At 35.8% G+C, this 21,079-nt stretch overlaps 3 protein-coding genes, 1 long non-coding RNA gene and 1 pseudogene across 4 annotated transcripts; 2 read left to right on the top strand and 3 right to left on the bottom strand.

Annotated features, from left to right (window-relative positions):
- Positions 1-4,332: 4,332 nt before the first annotated feature.
- On the top strand, positions 4,333-4,973 carry LOC105180090. Its single transcript, XR_002286472.1, has 3 exons — positions 4,333-4,395; positions 4,471-4,536; positions 4,611-4,973. It is a non-coding gene; the product is annotated as an uncharacterized LOC105180090 (long non-coding RNA).
- Positions 4,974-7,838: 2,865 nt separating this feature from the next.
- Positions 7,839-8,697, bottom strand: LOC105180094 (adenylate isopentenyltransferase 5, chloroplastic-like). The gene is made up of 2 exons (XM_011103743.1): positions 8,362-8,697; positions 7,839-8,144 (listed from the first exon to the last, which is right to left on the bottom strand). The coding sequence occupies exons 1-2, from the start codon at positions 8,695-8,697 to the stop codon at positions 7,839-7,841; spliced, it is 642 nt and encodes a 213-aa protein (XP_011102045.1).
- A 1,271-nt stretch (positions 8,698-9,968) lies between these two features.
- Positions 9,969-10,532, top strand: LOC105180093. The gene has a single exon (XM_011103742.1). The coding sequence runs from the start codon at positions 9,969-9,971 to the stop codon at positions 10,530-10,532; it is 564 nt and encodes a 187-aa protein (XP_011102044.1).
- A 1,291-nt stretch (positions 10,533-11,823) lies between these two features.
- On the bottom strand, positions 11,824-12,595 carry LOC105180092 (annotated as a pseudogene).
- A 4,132-nt stretch (positions 12,596-16,727) lies between these two features.
- Positions 16,728-17,402, bottom strand: LOC105180091 (adenylate isopentenyltransferase 5, chloroplastic-like). Its single transcript, XM_020691541.1, has one exon. It carries the CDS (start codon positions 17,400-17,402, stop codon positions 16,728-16,730), a length of 675 nt encoding a protein of 224 aa, XP_020547200.1.
- Positions 17,403-21,079: the final 3,677 nt, after the last annotated feature.

Below are 21,079 nucleotides of genomic sequence, written 5' to 3'. Positions count from 1 at the left end.
GAGCCTGTGTAATTGAATTCAAAGGAAACTAGGATGATCATCTACCACTGATGGAATTTGCTTATAATAATAGTTTTCATTCCACTATTGGTATGGCTCCATATGAAGCTTTGTATGGAAGGAAATGCCGAAGCCCGATCTGTTGGGATATTGAAGGATTGAGACAGCTTGAAGGGCCGGAGTCAGTCCAAGAAACAGTGGACAAGATAAAAATAGTTAAAAAGTGTTTGAAGGCAGCACAAGATCAGCAGAAAAGTTATGTTGATAAGCATCGGAGAGAGATGGAATACCAGGTGGGGGAAAAAGTTTTTCTAAAAGTATCACCTTGGAGAGGAATCTTGAGATTCGGGAAGCAGGGAAAGTTATGTCCAAGATATATTGGGCCATATGAAATTCTGGAGCGAGTTGGACCACTAGCCTATCGGTTAGCATTATCGACAGAATTATCGCAGATACATGACGTGTTTCACGTTTCTATGCTACGGCGATACCCTTCCGATCCTAGTCATATTTTGAATGAGCCAGAGATAGAGATATCAGAAGGATTGACATATGTGGAAGAGCCAAGGGAAGCCACTTGGGAAGTTGAGGAGAAGATGAGAGAAAAATACCCACATTTATTCCCTGAGCCGGTAAGTAAGTTAAATTTCGAGGACGAAATTTTTATTAGGAGGGGAGAATTGTGACGCCCCAAATATTATAATACATAATTGTAGGATTAATTGATAAATTTGCATGAAATTTAGTTAATTAGCCACTAAATTATGGGTCAATGGAATATAATAACACTTGAATGAATTAAATTGGAATTCGTTATAATATTTTAGGACAATTTTTATTAATTAAGAAAATTAGAAAGGACGTAAATGGTATTTTGTGAAAAATTTAATTAAATAAATAAAATAATAATATTATTATATATAATATATATATTACTAAATAATAAATATATATGTGTAAATAATATATATACATACCTATATATAAAAGAAAAGGAAAAAAAAAAAGGAAAGAAAAGGATTTTGGGGGTGGGCCATCACGCACCGCCCCACCCCCTACATATATATATGTGAGCCAATTATCATAATCTCACAAATATAAATTTGCAATTTCCTTCTCTGTTCGGCAATTCGCAGCGGGAGGTAAGTTTTATTTTAATTTCTATTAATTTATATAATTATATTATTTAATTAATTCATTTATTAAATATTGATTATATTGAGCGATCAACTATTTTATCGGAGTATTTTATGATTTTAGCTATCTAAAATAATGTCGTATTAAATATCACATTTGATATAAAAATGATGTCGTTGGTTAATTAGATTATTAAATTCGTTATGTCGTTGGTTAATTAGATTATTAAATTCGTTAGATTTGAATATTGCTATAGCCAATTTATATAATTCCATTGGAATTGTTAACTAAATACGCAATTCTATGTATTGTTATTTAATTAAATTATATTATAGCGAGAAATTGATAAGAAATCCGTAGAAATATTCCGAAAATTATATATTTAATAAATGGTATGTTAATAAAGAGGAAAAACGAAGATTTGTACTTCGATAGAAGTGGAATATTAAAGAATTAGTAGAAATTGTACGAATAATATTTAACATTGTATTTAAAAGAAATTATGATTTTCTCGATATATTAATTGTATGTGGTATAACTCATTATAGGATACGCGGGTGAGGTGAACGGACTGAGAATTAGCGATTGAGTAGAAAGAAACGTTGTGAGGTTGAGGTAAATAAATAATTAGTATTATCTATATATGTTCTCTTTATTTGTGGTATTACTATTATATGACTTTGTGGTTTATTATATATGTTCTCTTTATTTGTGGTATTACTATTATATGACTTTGTGGTTTATGTTGATATTGTTTTATCTGAAAATATATGCGTGGTGAATTTTGATTTGATTGACGATACTGTGTATGTGGAATGCGAAGACACGTTGAAATATCATCTTTGTTGTATGTTGTGTTGTGGGTGTCTGAAAATGAGAATGTAATGATATATTGTTTTATGTTACTAGTTGCTTACAAGAATGGTGATATGTGGAAATGAGGGAGTGGTGGAAATTGAATATAATTGTGGTGTGAATACCCCTTGATGTGTTGAAAAGCCTATAAGGCGAAATGAAATGAAAAGAGCTTTGATACGATATGAGAAAGAAATGAAGTGAAAAGAGCTTTGATGCGATATGAAAAAGATGTGATGTGAAAAGAGCTATGATGCGAATTGAAAGAGCTAATGATGCGAATTGAAAGAGCTATGATGCGAAATGAGATTGATGAGCCGGCTGTCAAGGGGATTCACTTAAATTTATATGACGGTGAGATTGAGTTGACGGGAAAAACACGATATCACCTTCTGGTAAGCAAACTAGGAAAAAGGAAGTTTAATTGATGATTTTATTGTGAGATAGCTATGTGGTGTACTACAATTGATTATGTTGGACTTAAATTGACTGTAACCCATGCACGTTGCCTACTTGTCCTGTTTGGGCTGTGTTTGATATACATATATAGATAGTGTCGTTTATTTACTTACTGAGTGGCAGGCTCATCCCTCTGTTGACATATTCTTTCAGGAGTAGACTTTGAGGTATCTGACTGTTGAAGAATAGGTCTACGCACTATACTCAGTCAGGTCGGGCTAGTATGTTGTTTTCTCCTCTTGTCAGCTAGCATACAAATCTTATTTTGATTGTATAAAGAGAACATAGGCGTAGCGATCAACTGTGGTGTTTGATTTGGATATATGTGATGTTGTGGGTTGACTATGTCGTTATGACGTTGTGATTACGTATGCATATTGATTAGATGATTATGTGCATTTATATATATAAACACAGGAATTATTATAAGTATGACGTTTAGGGTAGATATAGCCCTTGTAGCGATGGTGGTGCTACATGTCCTATTAACAACAATAGGCATTGATCTGAATAACAAATATTTATCCTATTGCTTATGCTGTTGTTGGAAAAGAAATGAAGGTTATTTGCGAGTGGTTTTTAAGGCTTCTGAAATCTGATTTGGGGGTAGTTAGACATGATCAGTGGTATTTCATATTTGATAAGCAAAAGGGGTTAGTTCAAGCATTTGAGGACGTGTTTCCTGCTTCAGATCATAGGTTTTGTGTAAGACATCTACATTCTAACTTGAAGAACTGTTTGTGGAAAGCTACAAGGGCTACTACCCTTAATGAATTTAGAATGTATATAAAACAAATGTCAGTACTTGATAAAATTGCTGCAGAATGGTTTGATGATAAACCCCCTACACAGTGGAGTAGATCACACTTCAAAACTGATATTAAGTGTGATGTTTCATTGAATAATTGTTGTGAAACATTTGGCTCGAACATTTTCGAGATCAGGGAGAAGCTTATTGTCACTATGCTTGAATGGATCAGAGAGTATTTAATGAGAAGATTGCAGGAGAACAGGGATAGGGCAGAACTGAAATGGACTGGTTTTTTATGTCCTAGGATTCTGAAAATTGTTGAGAAAAATGTTGAAAAGTCCACAGATTGCTTTCCCATAAAGGCTGATTCATGTCATTTCAATTAAACTGTTTTGATGGTTCACAACATTTAGTTGATTTGGACTAGAGAAGATAATCTTGCAGGAAATCGGATTTGAATGGAATCCCATGTAAACATGCTTGTAGTGCCACATTGTGTAAACGTGATGATCCTATTAAGTATGTGGATGAGTGCTAAAGTGTGGAATCTTATAAGAATGTTAATAAGACTGCAATTTATGCCTATGGTTGGTAGAGAATTATGGACAGCTACACAATTCATCCCTCATTTGCCACCAATCTTTTGTAGTGGGGTTGTTAAGCCTCCGAAATCTAGAAGGAGGGAACCTGATGAGATAGTGTCAAAGCAGAAGAAAAATGGTAAAGGGAAACCGCAGAACAGGTTGAAAAGAGTGCAAAAGACTGTCAAGTGCAACAAATGCGGTAAGGAGAAACACAATGCCCAAAGATGTCCATTGAAGAACCTAGAATAAGATACACAAGTCATTTGATGCATTTAGTCAAGTGATACAAGAAATCAAAGAAAAAGAGGCTCATGCAGGCAAGAAAAGAAGGGCAAGACTGAATATCTAAATCTGATTTTGGTGTGTTGATTACATACTTATCTAAATCTGATTTTGTTACAGGTTGAAAATGAGGCAGATGACAAGAACATTTTGATTAAAAATGATGCGTTTCAAGGAGACAACACTATGGTATGAAACATCAGTACCCATTACATTTTTAAGTTGCCATTCATTACTACTTAATAACTTTTTTTGTAGGGGATGCAAGAACAAATTTCATATGACGAGATGACTAAAGCTGATGCATTTGAGGAGAACAAGTCCGTGGTAAGAAACTTCAGTACCCATTCATTCCATTTTAATTATACATCTTCTAATACTTTATATGGACTATTTTTTTAGGGTATGAAGTAACAAGAGCTTTCAAGTACTGTAGTCCATCATACAAGCCAACAAACTGCAGCTTTAGTAAGTAATTCTCAAGTAATTTCAAGAATTTTGTTTATCATTCACTTATTCAATTTATTTCATTCTCCTTATAGGTAATACCCAAACCATTCAAGCCACCCCGGTATAAACAAAACGCTGCACACAAACAACCATGGAAGCCATCATTCAAGTCTTCCACATCCCAACAACAAGATGCAACTCAAGTCTAGGCCTCCTCCACCAACTTAGCCAAGTCATCTGCAGCCACCAATCCCAAAAGTTAATATTAGAGCTCCACCACGATGGACAGAGAGACAGGAGGTATTTTCAAAACAGCCTTTACAACCAGAGACCAAATCTCTTATGTAAACATGTACATTTTTGGAGACGGATGTCAAGAAGTATGTTACATTATCACGATTGAACAATGTGTTATCACAATTGAAGGACAAGGGAGACAAGGGCAAGAAGAAAGATGGGAGGAATTTACCTTTTGTTTAAGTACTTTTTTATTTTGATTGAAACATTTTTTGTTTGTAATCTAAAGATACTTGAGAAACTTGAAGAATCAGTTGTGATTGCATATGTTATGAATTAGGCGGTTCTGTGGACAGGTTGTTGTTGAAGAAATGTTGTAAATGGATGTTCATGTTTTTTGTGAAGAAAGACTATAAATTGTTGATGTTAGTATAAAATGAATGTTTCTCGTTAACATGTTGAAAATGGTGCAGAAATGATTGTTTTCATTTTCATTATATTTCTAAAAATTCCTTATATTGTTGAAAAGGGTGCAGAAATGGCTAAAAAGGATGCAGAAATATTGCTGAAAATTCCTTATATTATTGAAAAGGCTGCAGAAATGGCTGAAAATTCATTTTCATTTTTATTCTATTACTAAATTAATTAACAACTACAATTTTAGGCTTTTAGTTTCATTCTTAATATTCATTAACAGAATTCTTTATCAACATAACACAAAATTCACAAAACCTTCAAATTTGAGACTTTCAATTTCATTATTAAAACCACAAAATGCCATTACAATTCCTCCTTCTTATGTTTACCCATACCTAACAACATAATGTAAGTCCCTACAAAACTAGCAACCTAGAACAATTCATCGAACGATTCATCCAAAGACCACCATCCGTTTACCCATCCAAAAATCGACCAACACAAACCATGATGCCACCAAGAATCTGTTGATCCACTAGTTGTTTGTAGTAGCTACTTCAATGTCATTGAATGGAGTATCGACAGTTGGTTTCGGGTCTATGTATTCTTTGCAAATGAAACAAGCCACAATGTTCATTATAGGCTCCAGCATCAATTTCTCCCATGCTCCATTGGCATCTCCACCACGTCGAAGGAATACCTATGTGGCGTTCAACCGATAGATTTGCCTCCCGAATTCCTCCCTCATCCTCAAAATCTTTTCAACTTGATGGCAAGCTAATTTGCAATTGTTCGTCTTAATTTAATCAATAGCTGCCTTAAGAAGCTTACCCCTAGTTTCACCATCAACAAGACCCTCGCTCCTGAAGAACTCATCCACTGTCGGGGACCCCAATGGCACGCCTAATCCCATAATCATAGTCACGAATTTTTAGGTAAAAAAATGCCTTACTTTCCTCCACCAACTCGCTTTCCACCATCTGATCAACCCTTTTCGACACGTATGAATGCAAGACCGGGATCACCACGTCCATCCAGAGAAAGCAACAGTAGTACTTGGAGCGAAACTCAGTGTCATCATTGACAAGTGCTTGTACGAAGGAATTGGACCCTCCAGCAATGATTGACAGCGATTCTTTTGTACGATGGCATCAACAGCCAGAAATGCATGATGCACAAAATCATGTATAGTGAAATCCACCTCCGGATCAATGATCCCAAGCAAATGGTGTGGCACGCCACGACCTTATTCAATGCTAACCTTGTTGGTTACTATGTATAGGCCCTTGTAGAAAAGGGTGGCCAAGTTTATTGCCAGGCGTGATTTGCCTATGCCAGTGGCACCCAATACCACCACTACCTTATCCTTCCCTTGGTGCTTGTTCATCATGCCCTGAATTGAAAAGTTTGTCATGCTGGATTGTGCTGGCTTCCAAGAGGAGATCGGCATTCTAATTGGTAATTACTTTTACTTTTTTTAACACCTCTCAACTTAATCACACAAATAAAAAAAAAGTAAAAGGCCATGTGTTAGAATTCTCTCAAATAAAACAAACAAAATATGTACCAAATACAATCTACTATTTTAGAATATCTATCTATCATAGAGAGACAAGACCTTTTCAATTCTTAGATTAATTTCTATTTTTCAAAAGGATTTGTTTGAAGAAAACATTAAACATTTGTTGGCTCTAGAGAGAATCACGAAAACGTTTCATTGACGTGAAAGAAATTATCTAGATATTTGTTTGAAACGTGAAGAAATATAGGATGTGTAGGGGGTATTTATACATACATACCTACACACAATATTTTTATATAGAATATTTAATATAAACTAACTAAATAATTATTTTATACATATTAACTCTTTTATAGATGTGTATTTTTAGATACAGTAAATTCATAAAAAAATATAAAATATATAAAGAATACATTTTTTCACATACTTGTTAGATATATGAATAGATATTTTATATTATAAATTCTGTATTATATGTAAAAGTTCTTGCAAATTATTAACAATTGACATAGGTAGTTTAAAATGGTAGTAGTTGGTAATTAGTAAGTGGGTGGACTAGGGTTTAAATCAATTTTGTAACAAATATTTGAAAGTTTATTCATTTGTTGCCATATCACCTTGCCATCTCGCAAAAAACGCCAAATATTACAGTCAAGTCATTTCTTGTGATACATAGGATTAAAAAACTTCAAAATATATCCAACTTGGATATCATGTCATGTTTTTTGGACAAAAATTGAAATTTCGGACAAATTTATTGGGAAGTATCTTAAGTTAGATCCGAGCGCATGTGTCATTGCACGCAATCTTCATGGGACTTTAATAGAAATAAATGTACCAGTATTCATTAACAACTTAAAACTACATGTATTTTCCAAATAGGAACTAATGATATCTCTAACATACATTGTGAAACGGAGATTACAGACATAATTATTATTAATTCAAATGAAATTACGCAGGTTTTCGGTATGATGATTGGGAAGAATCTCACTGTGTAGTCCTTGGTGAGCTTTGGGATTTGACTCTCGTGACATCACATTTGTTTGTTTCACATGGGATTCACGAACATATACGTCATAAATGAAGAGTAGTAATCATTCCAAATTGAGAGTTTTGAATCCCCGAAGCTCACCAAGAATCTTCAGATCCACCAGTTGTTTGTAGTAGCTGCTGCAACGGCAATGGATGGAGTACCGACAGTCGGTTTCGGATCTATGTTTTCTTTGCAAATGAAACGAGCCACAATGTTCGTAATAGGCTCCAGCACGAATTTCTTCCATGCTTCATTAGCATCTCCACCACGTCGAAGGAATACCTCTGTGGCGTTCAACCAATGGATTTGCCACCCAAATTCCTCCTTCATCCTCGAAATATTTTCAACTTGACGGCAAGCTAATTTCCAAGTGTTCATATTAATTTTATCAATAGTTGTCTTAAGAATCTTAGCCTAGTTTCACCATCAATAAGACCCTCACTCCTGAAGAACTCATCCATCTCGGGGACCCCAGTGGCACGCCTAATCCCATAATCATAGTACGAGTGTTGCTTTCTCTAGATGGATGTGGCGATCCCGGTCTTGCATTTGTACTCGTTGAAAAGGGTTGATCAGATGGTGGATAGTGGGTTGGTGGAGGAGGGAAACTCATTGTTGTCATTGAAAGTACCTGTATGAAGGAATTGGACCCTCTAACAATGATTGACAGCCGATTCTTTTGTACAATAGTATCAGCAGCCAGCAATGCATGATGCACAAAATCATGTACAGTGAAATCCACCTCGGGATCAACGATTGCGAGCAAATGTTGTGGCACGCCACGACATTCCTCATTGCTCACCCTATTAGTTACTATATATAGGCCCTTGTAGACTTGAATTTTGTCCGAGTTGATGACCTCTTCCCCGAAACGGGTGGCTAGGTCTATCGCCAGGCGCAATTTGCCTGTGCCAGTGGCACCCAATACCAGCACCACCTTATCCTTCCCTCGGTGCTTGTTCATCATGCCCCCAACTGAAAAGTTTATGATGATGAAGTGTTCAATTATGGCCCCAAACTTTCCTCCGAGCTTACTGATGAACTTTGCAGGGAAGTCACAGCAATGGAGGTCAAAGACGCAATATTCAACATCAACGACAACAAGGCACCCGGCCCCGATGGATATTCCTCATGCTTCTTCAAGAAAGCATGGAATGTGGTGGGTGATCAAGTATGCAGGGCCGTTCTGGATTTCTTTAGGAATGGACGGATGCTACGACAACTGAACCACACCGTCATTGCTCTCGTGCCCAAATCAGAGCATTCCTCTTCCGTTGCTGACTACCGACCGATTTCGTGCTGCAATGTCATATACAAAGCCATCACGAAAATTATATCGGACAGACTTGCACCTGCATTGGAGCACCTAATCGACCATTGCCAATCTGCGTTTATTGGAGGTCGCAACATCACCGACAATATCTTCTTGGCGCAAGAAATGGTGCGGCAGTACTCGAGGAAACGGATTTCACCTCGATGTACTATCAACATCGATCTTCGCAAGGCATATGACTCGGTCTCGTGGACATTTCTCTCCCGAGTACTTCACGGGTATGGTTTTCCCCCTATGTTTATTGCCTGGATAATGGAGTGCGTCTGCACCTCATCATTTTCTGTATCTTTGAATGGTCCCCTACACGGATTCTTCCCGGGGAAGAAAGGCCTACGGCAAGGGGACCCGATGTCGCCAGCCCTCTTCCTACTTGGCATGGAATACCTGTCCCGCATGATCAAGAGGAAGACTTGCAACTCAGACTTCAACTATCACCCGAAGTGTGAAAAGTTGAAAATCACCCACCTCCTCTTTGCTGACGACTTGATGCTTTTCTCTCGAGGAGACCTTCCATCTATCCACATCCTGATGGAATGCCTGAAAGTTTTTAGAGACGCATCCGGCCTTTCCGTTAACACCTCCAAATCGTGCATTTTTACGGCACGGTGGTCATCGAGAAAATTCACCGTCTTTGTAGGAATTTCCTATGGAATTCTAGGAGGGCGCCAGTCGCTTGGGATCTGCTCTGCCATCCCAAGGAAGAAGGGGGACTCGGTATTCGGCACATACAGTCCTGGAACGTGGCTCTACTTGCTCGTGTATTATGGAACATTCACCGCAAGGCAGACACGTTGTGGGTACAGTGGGTCAACGGTGTCTACCTCAGAGATGCATCAATCTGGGACTGGCAACCGAAGAAGGGGGATTCTCCACTCCTTCAACGGCTTGCCGAAATCCGCAACAGGATGATCTCCGAATTTGGGTCTTCAGAGGCAGCGATTGAGCAGATGACGAGATGGTCCACCCTAAAGGGACTCCAGACGTCGAAAGCCTATGAGTACTTCAGGCCAAAACTTGCGAGGCAACCTTGGAAAGCAGCTATTTGGAAGGCTTTCATCCCGCCGAAGTACTCGTTCATCATGTGGCTTGGTCTGCGCAACAGATTGGCTACACGGGACAGACTCGAGTTCCTCCATGAGGAGGACTTATGTTCACTTTGCATCAACACCAAAGAATCGGCCAAACACCTTTTCTTTGAGTGCCCGTTTAGCACCTACGTTTGGTCACATATCCGAGTATGGCTTGGGATCAACCGACGTATGTCCACCTTGCACAGTGCGGTGAAATGGCTCAAGAAGGAGAAAACCGGATCCTCCGTTCATAACAAAGCACGACACCTCGCTTTGTCATGCACAGTCTACACCCTTTGGCGGCATCGTAACGAATTCATTTTTGAGGGTGCAGTACCCAATCCCGAGGGCCTTATTATGTCTATAGGGTCCTCTTGTCACTTTTCCCGCACGGTTTAATTGCTCTTTAAACTTTAGTGTGGGTCTTTTGTACCTCTCCGGGTATGCCCAGAGTACCTTGTAAATATTACGGATGAATGAAAACTTACAATTCACCCAAAAAAAAAAAAGTTTATCATGTTGGATTGTGCTGGCTTCCAGGAGGAGATCGACATTCTAATTGGTAATTACTTTAAGTATTTTTAAAACCTGTCAATTTCATCACACAAATAAAAAAAAAGGAAAAGGCCATGTGTTAGAATTATCTCAAACAAAACAAACAAAACATATACCAAATACAATCTACTATTTTATAATATCTATCTATCATAGAGAGATAAGCCCTTTTCAATTCTTGGATTAATTTCTCTTCTTCAAAAGGATTTGATTCAAGAAAAACTTCAAAAATTTGTGGGCTCTAGAGAGAATCAAGAATAAGTTTCATTGATGTGAAAGAAATTATCTAAGTAATTGTTTGAAACACGAAGAAACATAGGAGGTCTAGGGGGGTCTTTATACATACATACTTACACAGTGTGTGGAACAAATCAAGCCATGTATAGTAATAACTTCAAACCCTATCCACTTACTATATAACATTCAAATAAATCATGAGCAAAGCTCTGTCCAAATTAATGTATTTTAGACTGTATTTACAAAATAGGAAAAGAATCATAAATTATTGCGAAGATGTCGTTAAAAGATAATACAAATACTAATCATAATTAAGATGTCAAAAATCTACACCGTGCAGGTACCATAAGAGGTGCTATAAATCCATCGATAATTATTTTTTGTAAAAAAATTATTCTTGGGTTGTATAATGAGTAATTTTACTATATCAAATGAGAACAAATTATGAGAAATTAAAAGATAATGATGAAGTACTTACTGATTATCCGTATCTTACGTAGGATTTGCTTTTGAGTAAAATCGAGTGGTTTAAGTATTCTCATTAATTCGTCAACCTACATATATATGGAAAATATATATTATAAAGACAAAATCTATATTAATTGAACGTTAATAAATCTGGTCTAGAGATTTTATCTGTTCTTTAGATTTACTGAAATTTAATTGGAGCAAATTCTGAATGTTAATTATACTATTCTTGTAATTGTTACTATATGCAATTGATTCATGTATTCGGACATTTTGTGGTCCATGATTAATATGAAAGTAATTAAATTGCAGTATCCATCCGTTCATGATACTGATTGCATCCATTTATTTTACTTTATTTTGTTTTAGTTTTGCAATAACGCTATTTCATTGTCATCTCCACCACGTAGAAGGAATACCTCTGTGGCGTTCAACTGATGGATTTGCGCTTGAATTCCTTCCTCATCCTCAAAATCTTTTCAACTTGACGGCAAGCTAATTTGCAAGTGTTCATCTTAATTTCATCAATAGCTGCCTTAAGAAGCTTAGCCCTAGTTTGACCATTGACAAGACCCTCACTCCTGAAGAAATCATCCATCTCGGGGACCCCAATGGCATGCCTAATCCCATAATCATAGTCACGAACTTTTGGGTCATAAAAGCCTTACCCTCCTCCACCAACCCGCTATCCACAATCTGATCAATCCTTTTTGACACGTAGGAATGAAAGACCAGGATCGCCACGTCGATCCAGAGAAAGCAACACTCGTACTTGGAGGGAAACTCATGTCGTCATTGACAAGTGCTTGTATGAAGGAATTTGACCCTCCAGTTATGATTGACAACCGATTCTTTTGTACGATGGCATCAGCAGCCAGCACTACATTATGCACAAAATCATGTACAATGAAATCCACCTCGGGGTCAATGATTCCAAGCAAATGGTGTGGCACGCCGCAGCATTCCTCATTGCTCACCTTATTGGTTACTATATCTAGGCCCTTGTAGACCTGATTTTTGTCCGAGTTGATGACCTCTGCTCCGAAATGGGTGGCCAAGTCTATCGCCAGGCGCGATTTGCCTGTGCCAGTGGCACCCAATACCACCATCACCTTATCCTTTCCTTGGTGCTTGTTCATCATGCCCCCAACTGAAAAGTTTATCATTTTGGATTGTGCTGGCTTCCAGGAGGAGATCGACATTCTAATTGGTAATTACTTTAACTTTTTTTAAAACCTGTCAATTTGATCACACAAATAAAAAAAAAAGGAAAAGGCTATGTGTTTGAATTATCTCAAACAAAACAAACAAATCATATACCAAATACAATCTACTATTTTATAATATCTATCTATCATAGAGAGACAAGCCCTTTTCAATTCTTGGATTAATTTCTCTTCTTCAAAAGGATTTATTTCAAGAAAAACTTCAACATTTGTGGGCTCTGGAGAGAATCACGAAAAAGTTTCATCGCTTTGAAAGAAATTACCTAGAGAATTGTTTGAAAAATGAAGAAACATAGGATGTTAGGGGAGTATTTATACATACATACTTACACATAATGTGCAACAAATCAAGCTATGCATAGTAATAACTTCACCCCTAACCCTATCTACTTACTATATAACAATTCAAAAAAATCGTGAGCAAGGCTATGTCCAATTACTGTATTTACAAAATAGGAAAAGAATCATTAATTATTGCGAAGCTATCGTCAAAAGATAATACAAATACTAATCATAATTAAGATGTCAAAATCTACACCATGTAGGTATCATAAGAGATGCAATAAATCCATCGATAATTACTTTTTGTAAAAAAATTATTCTTGCAATATATAATGAGTAATTTTACTATAAAGAAAAAAAAAAAATTATGAGAAATTAAAAGATAATGACGAAGTACTTAGTGATTATCCATATCTTACGTAGGATTTGCTTTTGAGTAAAATCGAGTGAGTTTAAGTATTCTCATTAATTCGTCAACCTACTATATATGAAAAAACATATATTATAATGATAAAATCTATATTAATTTAACGTTAATAAATCTGGTCTACAGATTTTATCTCTTCTTTAGATTTACTGAAATTTAAATGGAGCAAATTCTTAATGTTGATTATACAATTCTTGTAATTGTTACTATATGCAACTGATTCATGTATTTGGACATTTTGTGGTCCATGATTAATATGAAAGTAATTAAGTTGCAGTATCCATCCGTTGAGGATACTGATTGCATCCATTTATTTTATTTTATTTTGTTTTAGTTTTGTGATAACGCTATTGTATGCAGTAGGAAATTAGTTTCCTGAATTATTTTACATGAATTCTTCATTATAAGTTACAGGAATTAATCACACAACTTATTCCTCATTAATATTCAAGATTATAGCAATGATTAATACATTTTTATAGATATCGTAAATGTTAACATGCGATCACAAGTCGTGTTAGTCGTCTTATATTAATATATTCGCACTATACATTTGTTCATCAATCTCAACTGCAATCGCGAACAATTTGATTTAATTTATCCATATGCACATCAGCAAGAAATATATATAATCCTATTTACAACTAGGTAAAACTTGCCGATACTTTTAGTAATCAACAAAAGATGTAATCCCTACTCAAACTAAATTAATACTCACTTCCATATGAGTATGATCAATGAAGGATGTAATCCGTACTCAAACTATATTAATACTTACTTCCGTATGATGCTTCTACATATGTACGAACAAAATTTATTATCTCTAGTTATACCAATAAACTAGTATCAAGCGGTTAGTATATATTACTAAAATTATCAAAATTATAAATTTTGTTCAGACATATGTAGAAGCATCATATGGTAGTAAGTATAAATTTAGTTTGAGTACGCATTACCTCCTTCGTTGATCATACTCACATGGAAGTGAGTGTTAATTTAGTTTGAGTTGTGTAGAGTGGAAATCACCAGAAAATCCTATCCAACTATTACAAAAATTAGAGTAAGAAACTCCGTAAGATTATTACAGGCTAATATACAACTTAAATGATAATAACAAATGAAGGAAATAATGAAATAATTAAATCAACAGTATAGTGATTAACAGGCTCAGAGTAGCCAAATCCAATATCTCGATAAAGGAATACAGTCACAAGGCACCGTTTCCACAATGAACCGACTCACGATAACTACACAAACCAAGAATCGGACCACAACCCCGATCACCCAGATCTCAGTATCACACGGTCATAGAGACCCCAACTCAATATTTCACGAAGAACTTTGGTTAATGGTGAAGGAGATAAACAACTTCATGTTTTAGCTACAAGGGAGAATCCCTTATTTAAAGGGGTGAAAACTGTGGTAGAGAAGGAAAACCTTGGTGGCTTTCCTAAAACCATTAGATTGGTTTAGGAAAGTGGCCATGGCTCCCAGAGAAGAGAAGGAAGAAAATCATAGAGAGGATTTGGAGAGGAGAGAAAGTAGACGGCGCAGAAAAAAGAGAGAAGAGGGAAAGTGAGATTTTGGGTTTCGGATGTGATATAAGTAGGTAGATAGATGGGTTGGGTTACTGGGTCGGTTGTGGGCTGCCAAGTGTGTCAGGTAATTGGGCTGCCAAGGCCGGCCTTCTAATAAGTCATTAGGCTACAAATTATAACAAGTAGGGAATAAATCTTTTGTTGATCGTACAAAATGTATCGGCAAGTTTTAACTAGTTGCAAATAGGATTATTTTCTAGTTGAGTTGATCATGCTAATTGCACGGACATGAGTTTTAATTGGTATGAATAGGATTACATATATATTTTGTAGATCAAAGCATTGAATATTCATGCTTTCATACTAATTGTACCGCCATGAATTTTAACTCAGTATATCAGTAGGACTACATAATTTTGTTGATCATACTAATAGTTCATATGCAGGAAGGTACATATATATTTTGTTAGTAAAAGCATCACATAATGCTTGTACCCTAATTGTACGGACATTGATTTTAGACTAGATGAACATAATAACTTCTTTGGTAGACCACAATAATTGCAAGTACACGATTTTTCACTTGATGATCATAATAAATACACGTGACATGAATTTTTACATGGTATAAGTAGGATCGCACAAGACTATATTATACTTTATTGATACAACCATCATTAATATATTCACATTTATAATTAAGATAATTTGGAACTATTCTTGATCATATTAATTGTATTGACATGAGCATTAAATTGATATGAGTAGGATTATATTTCAACATAATTCTACAAACAAAGTTTAATTTGGTAACTAGGATTACATATTTCTTTGATGGAAACACCATAAATGTACGTATATGAGTTTTATTAAATTAGATAAATGTTACAAGAATTCATCACACATCTTATTCCTCGTTCATACTCTAGAGTATAGCGATGATTAATACGCTTCTACAGATATTATAAATGTTAATATGCGATCACAATTCGTGTTAGTGTCTTATACTAATATATTCGTATTACACATTTATTCATCAACCTCAAATGCAATCGCGAATAATATTATTTAATTTTCAACTTTATTCAAGAACTCTGGATATATATGTGTACATATATATCCACCTACACACCCATAGTATTTCTACTTATATTTATTGATAACACTAATTATTTTAGTAATTTTAATTCTATTAATTTTATAATTTTTATAATTTTAGTCTTGTAAAAACTAATTTTCATAATTTGTGTAGGAAAAAAAGTGACACCCCCTCATAATTTACAAGGCAGAAACTTTATTTTTATACCTATAAAAATAAGTAGGATCTAACATTTTAATGATCACACTAACTGCTGGAACACTAGTTTAATTGGTACAAGTAGACATAATAAATTTTGTTCGTACATATGTAGAAGCATCATATTGATGTAAGTATTAATTTAGTTGGAGTACGATTACATCCTTCGTTGATCATACTCATATGGAAGTGAGTATTAATTTAGTTTGAGTAGGGATTACATCTTTTGTGGATCGTACTAAACGAATCGGCAAGTTTTAACTAGATTCAAATAGGATTATATATGTTTCTTGTTGATAATGCTAATCAAACGGACTAGAGTTTAAATTGATATAAATTGGATTACATATAATGCATATAGGATTATATATGTTTCTTGTTGATAATGCTAATCAAACGGACTAGAGTTTAAATTGATATAAATTGGATTACATATAATGCATATAGGATTGAATATGTTTTCACAATAATTGTACCGCCATGAAACTAGTATATCATATCAATTGGACTACAAAATTTTGTTGATCATACTAATTGTTCATATGCACGAAAGTACATAATTGATCATACTAATTGTTCATATGCAGTCGGTTTCAGATCTATGTTTTCTTTGCAAATGAAACGAGCCACAATGTTCATACTAGGCTCCAGCACCAATTTCTCCCATGCGTCATTGGCATCTCCACCGTGTTGAAGGAATACCTCTGTGGCGTTCAACCGATGGATCTGCCACCCAAATTCCTCCCTCATCCTTAAAATCTTTAAAACTTGACGGCAAGCTAATTTGCAAGTGTTCATCTTAATTTCATCAATAGCTGCCTTAAGAAGCTTAGTCCTAGTTTCGCCATCGACTAGACCCTCACTCCTGAAGAACTCATCCATCTCGGGGACTCCAATGCTACGCTTAATCCCATTATCATAGTCACGAATTTCTGGATCAAAAAATATCTTAGCCTCCTCCATCAACCCATTATCCACCATCTGAGCAACCCTTCTCGACATGTACGAATGCAAGAATGGGATCGCCAAGTCCATCCAGAGAAAGCAACACTCGTACTTGGAGGGTAACTCAGTGTCGTTATTGAGAAGTGCCTGTATGAATGAATTGGACCCACCAGCAATGATTGGCAACTGATTCTTTTGTACGATGGCATCAGCAGCCAGCAATGCATGATGCACAAAATTATGTACAGAGAAATCCACCTCGGGATCAATGATTCCAAGCAAATGGTGTGGCATGCTGACGAATTCCTCATTGCTCACCTTATTGGTTACTATGTCTAGGCCCTTGTAGAACTAAATTTTGTCCGAATTGATGACCTCTGCGCCGAAATAGGAGGCCAGGTCTATCGCCAAGCGCGATTTTCCTGTGCCAGTGGCACCCAATACCACCCCACCTTATCCTTCACTTGGTGCTTATCTATCATGCCCCCAACTGAAAAGTTCATCATGCTGGATTGTGTTGGCTTCCAGGATGAGACCGACATTCTAATTGGTAATTACTTTTACTTTTTTTTAACACCTGTCAATTTCATCATACAAATTTAAAAAAGAAAAAGGCCATGTCTTAGAATTCTCTCAAAATTCAATCTAGTATTTTAGAATATCGATCTATCATAGAGAGACAAGCCTTTTTCGATTCTGGGATTAATTTATCTTCTTCAAAAGGATTTGTTTGAAGAAAAACTTCATACATTTGTGGGGTCTAGAGAGAATCATGAACAAGTTTCATTTATGTGAAACAAATTACCTAGACAATTGTTTGAAACATGAAGAAACATAGGATGTGTAGGGGGATATATACATACTTACACACAATGTGGAACAAATCAACCCATGCATAGTAATAACTTCACCCCTAACCCTATCCACTTACTATATAACAATTCAAATAAATCATGAGCAAGGCTCTGCCCAAATTACTGTAGTTTTACATAATAGGAAAATAATCATTAATTATTGCAAAGCTGTAGTTAAAAGACAATTGAAATACTAATCATAATTAAGATGTCAAAATCTACACTGTGCAGGTACCATAAGAGATGCAATAAATCCATCGATAATTGTATTTTGTAAAAAAATTATTCTTGGGATGTATAATGAGTAATTTTACTATATCGAGTGAGAAAAAAATTAAGAGAAATTGAAAGATAATGACGAAGTACTTTGTGATTATCCATATCTTACGTAGGATTTGCTTTTGAGTAAAATCGAGTGAGTTTAAGTATTCTCATTAATTCGTCAACCTACTATATATGAGAAAACATATATTATAATGAAATGGAAACACAGTCAATGGTTTATGAAAATGTGATTGATATTAAGATATGAAAAAAATGTGAATTAAGCTAGGTACCATGGCGCGTAGGGTACCGGGGTATTCCGGGGCAGCAGGGAATATCCTGTGCTTGTTAGCTACACACTGGGGTGGTGTGGGGGTACCATGTTTGTTGTGATGTCCTGTGCTATATTGCTACACAGCTGAAGTAAAAGAGTGTGGGGATATCACACAACGGGTATCCTGTGCTGTATATGATAATTTTCTGGTCCATGATTAATATGAAAGTAATTAAGTTGCAGTATCCATCCGTTGATGATACTGATTGCATCCATTTATTTTATTTTATTTTATTTTAGTTTTGTAATAACACTATTATATGCATCAGTATCAGTTTCCTTAATTATTTTGCATGAATTTTTCATTATATGTTACAATAATTACTCACACAACGTATTCCTCGTTAATATTCAAGAATATAGCAATGAGTAATATGCTTATATAGATATCCTAAAGGTTAACATGCTATCACAATTCGTGTTAGTCGTCTTATATTAATATATTCGCATAATACATTTATTCATCAATCTCAAATACAATCGCGAATATTTGATTTAATTTATCCCTATGCACATCAACAAGAAATATATATAATCCTATTTGCGACTAGTTAAAACGTGTCGATACATTTAGTATGATCAACAAAAAGATGTAATCTCTACTCAAACTAAATTAATACTCACTTCCATATGAGTATGATCAACGAAGGATGTAATCCGTGCTCAAACTAAATTAATAGTTACTTCCATATGATGATTCTACATATGTACGAAAAAAAATTTATTACCTCTACTTATACCAATTAAACTAGTGTTCGAGCAGTTAGTATAAATAACTAAAATTATAAAAATTATAAATTCTGTTCATACATATGCAGAAGCACCATATGGAAGTAAGTATAAACTTAGTTTGAGTACGGATTACCTCCTTCGTTGATCATTCTCTTATGGAAGTGAGTGTTAATTTCGTTTGAGTAGTGTGGAGTGGAAATCACGAGAAAATCCTATCCAACTGATCCGCCTCGAAGAATATTAAATTCGACCTTGAGCATTATCTTCCAATATGTGGGAGTTGTCGAATAGACCAATAGTACCTGAGAACCACAAAAGATCGTTAGGTTAGTCGGGTTCGTCCCTGACGATGACACTCCGATGCCTAAGTCAAACTTTGAGATAGAGAATATAGATTATCAGTTTCTAAGAACAGAATCACATTACCTTGTTAATGACTTCCTTTCTCTCATTTATAAGAAAACTGAATTTATGGTAAGTGCTCGTTTATGAGGGTTATATGCAATGTTAATCAGTGTTTCCCATTGATCATGCTCACAAATTGCACGCCATTTAATCCTCCTAGATTAAAGCTGGATATCTTGTCTGAAGATCTTATCTGGCGGATTATTGCCATAATGAAATGCTTATTAACCAAAATAACCACTTTACCCTTAAGAATGGGTCATTTCGTCTTTTCATATTTTTCCCTTATCATTAGTCTCCCAGTTTTGTGTGTATGACCTTTCATGCTTACAGAAGTTGAATAGCCATCTTTCTGAAGCCACTGCCTCGATTCGAGTGAGACATGTGTTGTCCGATTGTGGTTACCATGGGCATTGTGCCCATACGGGTCATCCCCGGAGTGGTTCTTCCTTTTCTTGTTATCCCTTCCAGTTCTCTATATATATAGAGGTTCTATTCAAATAAATTCTTTGCCACTCTTGTAATGTCAAGGTCGTTGTTATCCTTATATCGATCCCAATACTCGCTGCTCGACCTCGTCCTTGGCATTCAAGGTACTATGTCTTCTTCCCAATCTAATTCTAATTCTAATTCTGCTACTCTTTTCAATAGAATAGAGTCCCCCATTCCCAATGAGGGTCCGTCAAAGGTTAGGTCATGTCGCGATAGGCGAGCTGACGAGTCTACCTCAGATGATAATCCTACTTATGAAAAATACAAAGCTATGTTAGAGCATAGTCATTGGGCTGGTATAGTTAGCACTGTAAAGCAACAAATTCACCGCATAAAGGAGAATATATTCCCAATAGCTTCGAAGTTGTTATTCCAAGGTCGTTTAACCGTATGCAGCGTCCACCCAAGGGTTTCTGCGCCTTCTTGCTTCATCACTTTAATGCTAGGTTATGACTCCCTTTAGCTCCTTATGTAGCTCAGATCGTTAGTCGTCTTGAATTATGCCCCATGCAGCTATCCCCCAATTCCATTCGTCAGATAATCCTCTTTATAATTATAATGAGAGTTCACCATTTCGAACTTAATTTTGATAACTTCTGGACCTTGTATTCTTTTACCACTTCTGGTAGATCAGCCAATACGGGCTTCTTTTATCTGTCTACATGTAGGGATTGTAGATATTTAGATCCCCTTACTTCAGACGTAGGCCCTTGGAAAGAGAAGTTTATCTTCATCCTAGCTCCTCCAGGTCCAGAGTGGCCTGTCAAATGTGATTGGGTTGTAGACATACCTAAACCTGTAATCGAATGAGAGGGATTCGAAGGAGACCAAATAAACAGCCTTACTTCCTACCGATATGATCCGAAGAAGATCTTGGTAGAAGAAGTCCT

This window comes from Sesamum indicum, unplaced genomic scaffold (assembly GCF_000512975.1).
Source record: "Sesamum indicum cultivar Zhongzhi No. 13 unplaced genomic scaffold, S_indicum_v1.0 scaffold00319, whole genome shotgun sequence".
NCBI classification, from domain to species: domain Eukaryota; kingdom Viridiplantae; phylum Streptophyta; class Magnoliopsida; order Lamiales; family Pedaliaceae; genus Sesamum; species Sesamum indicum.
Note: the sequence above shows the minus strand (reverse complement) of the source record. Positions and strands in the feature narration are given on the sequence as shown.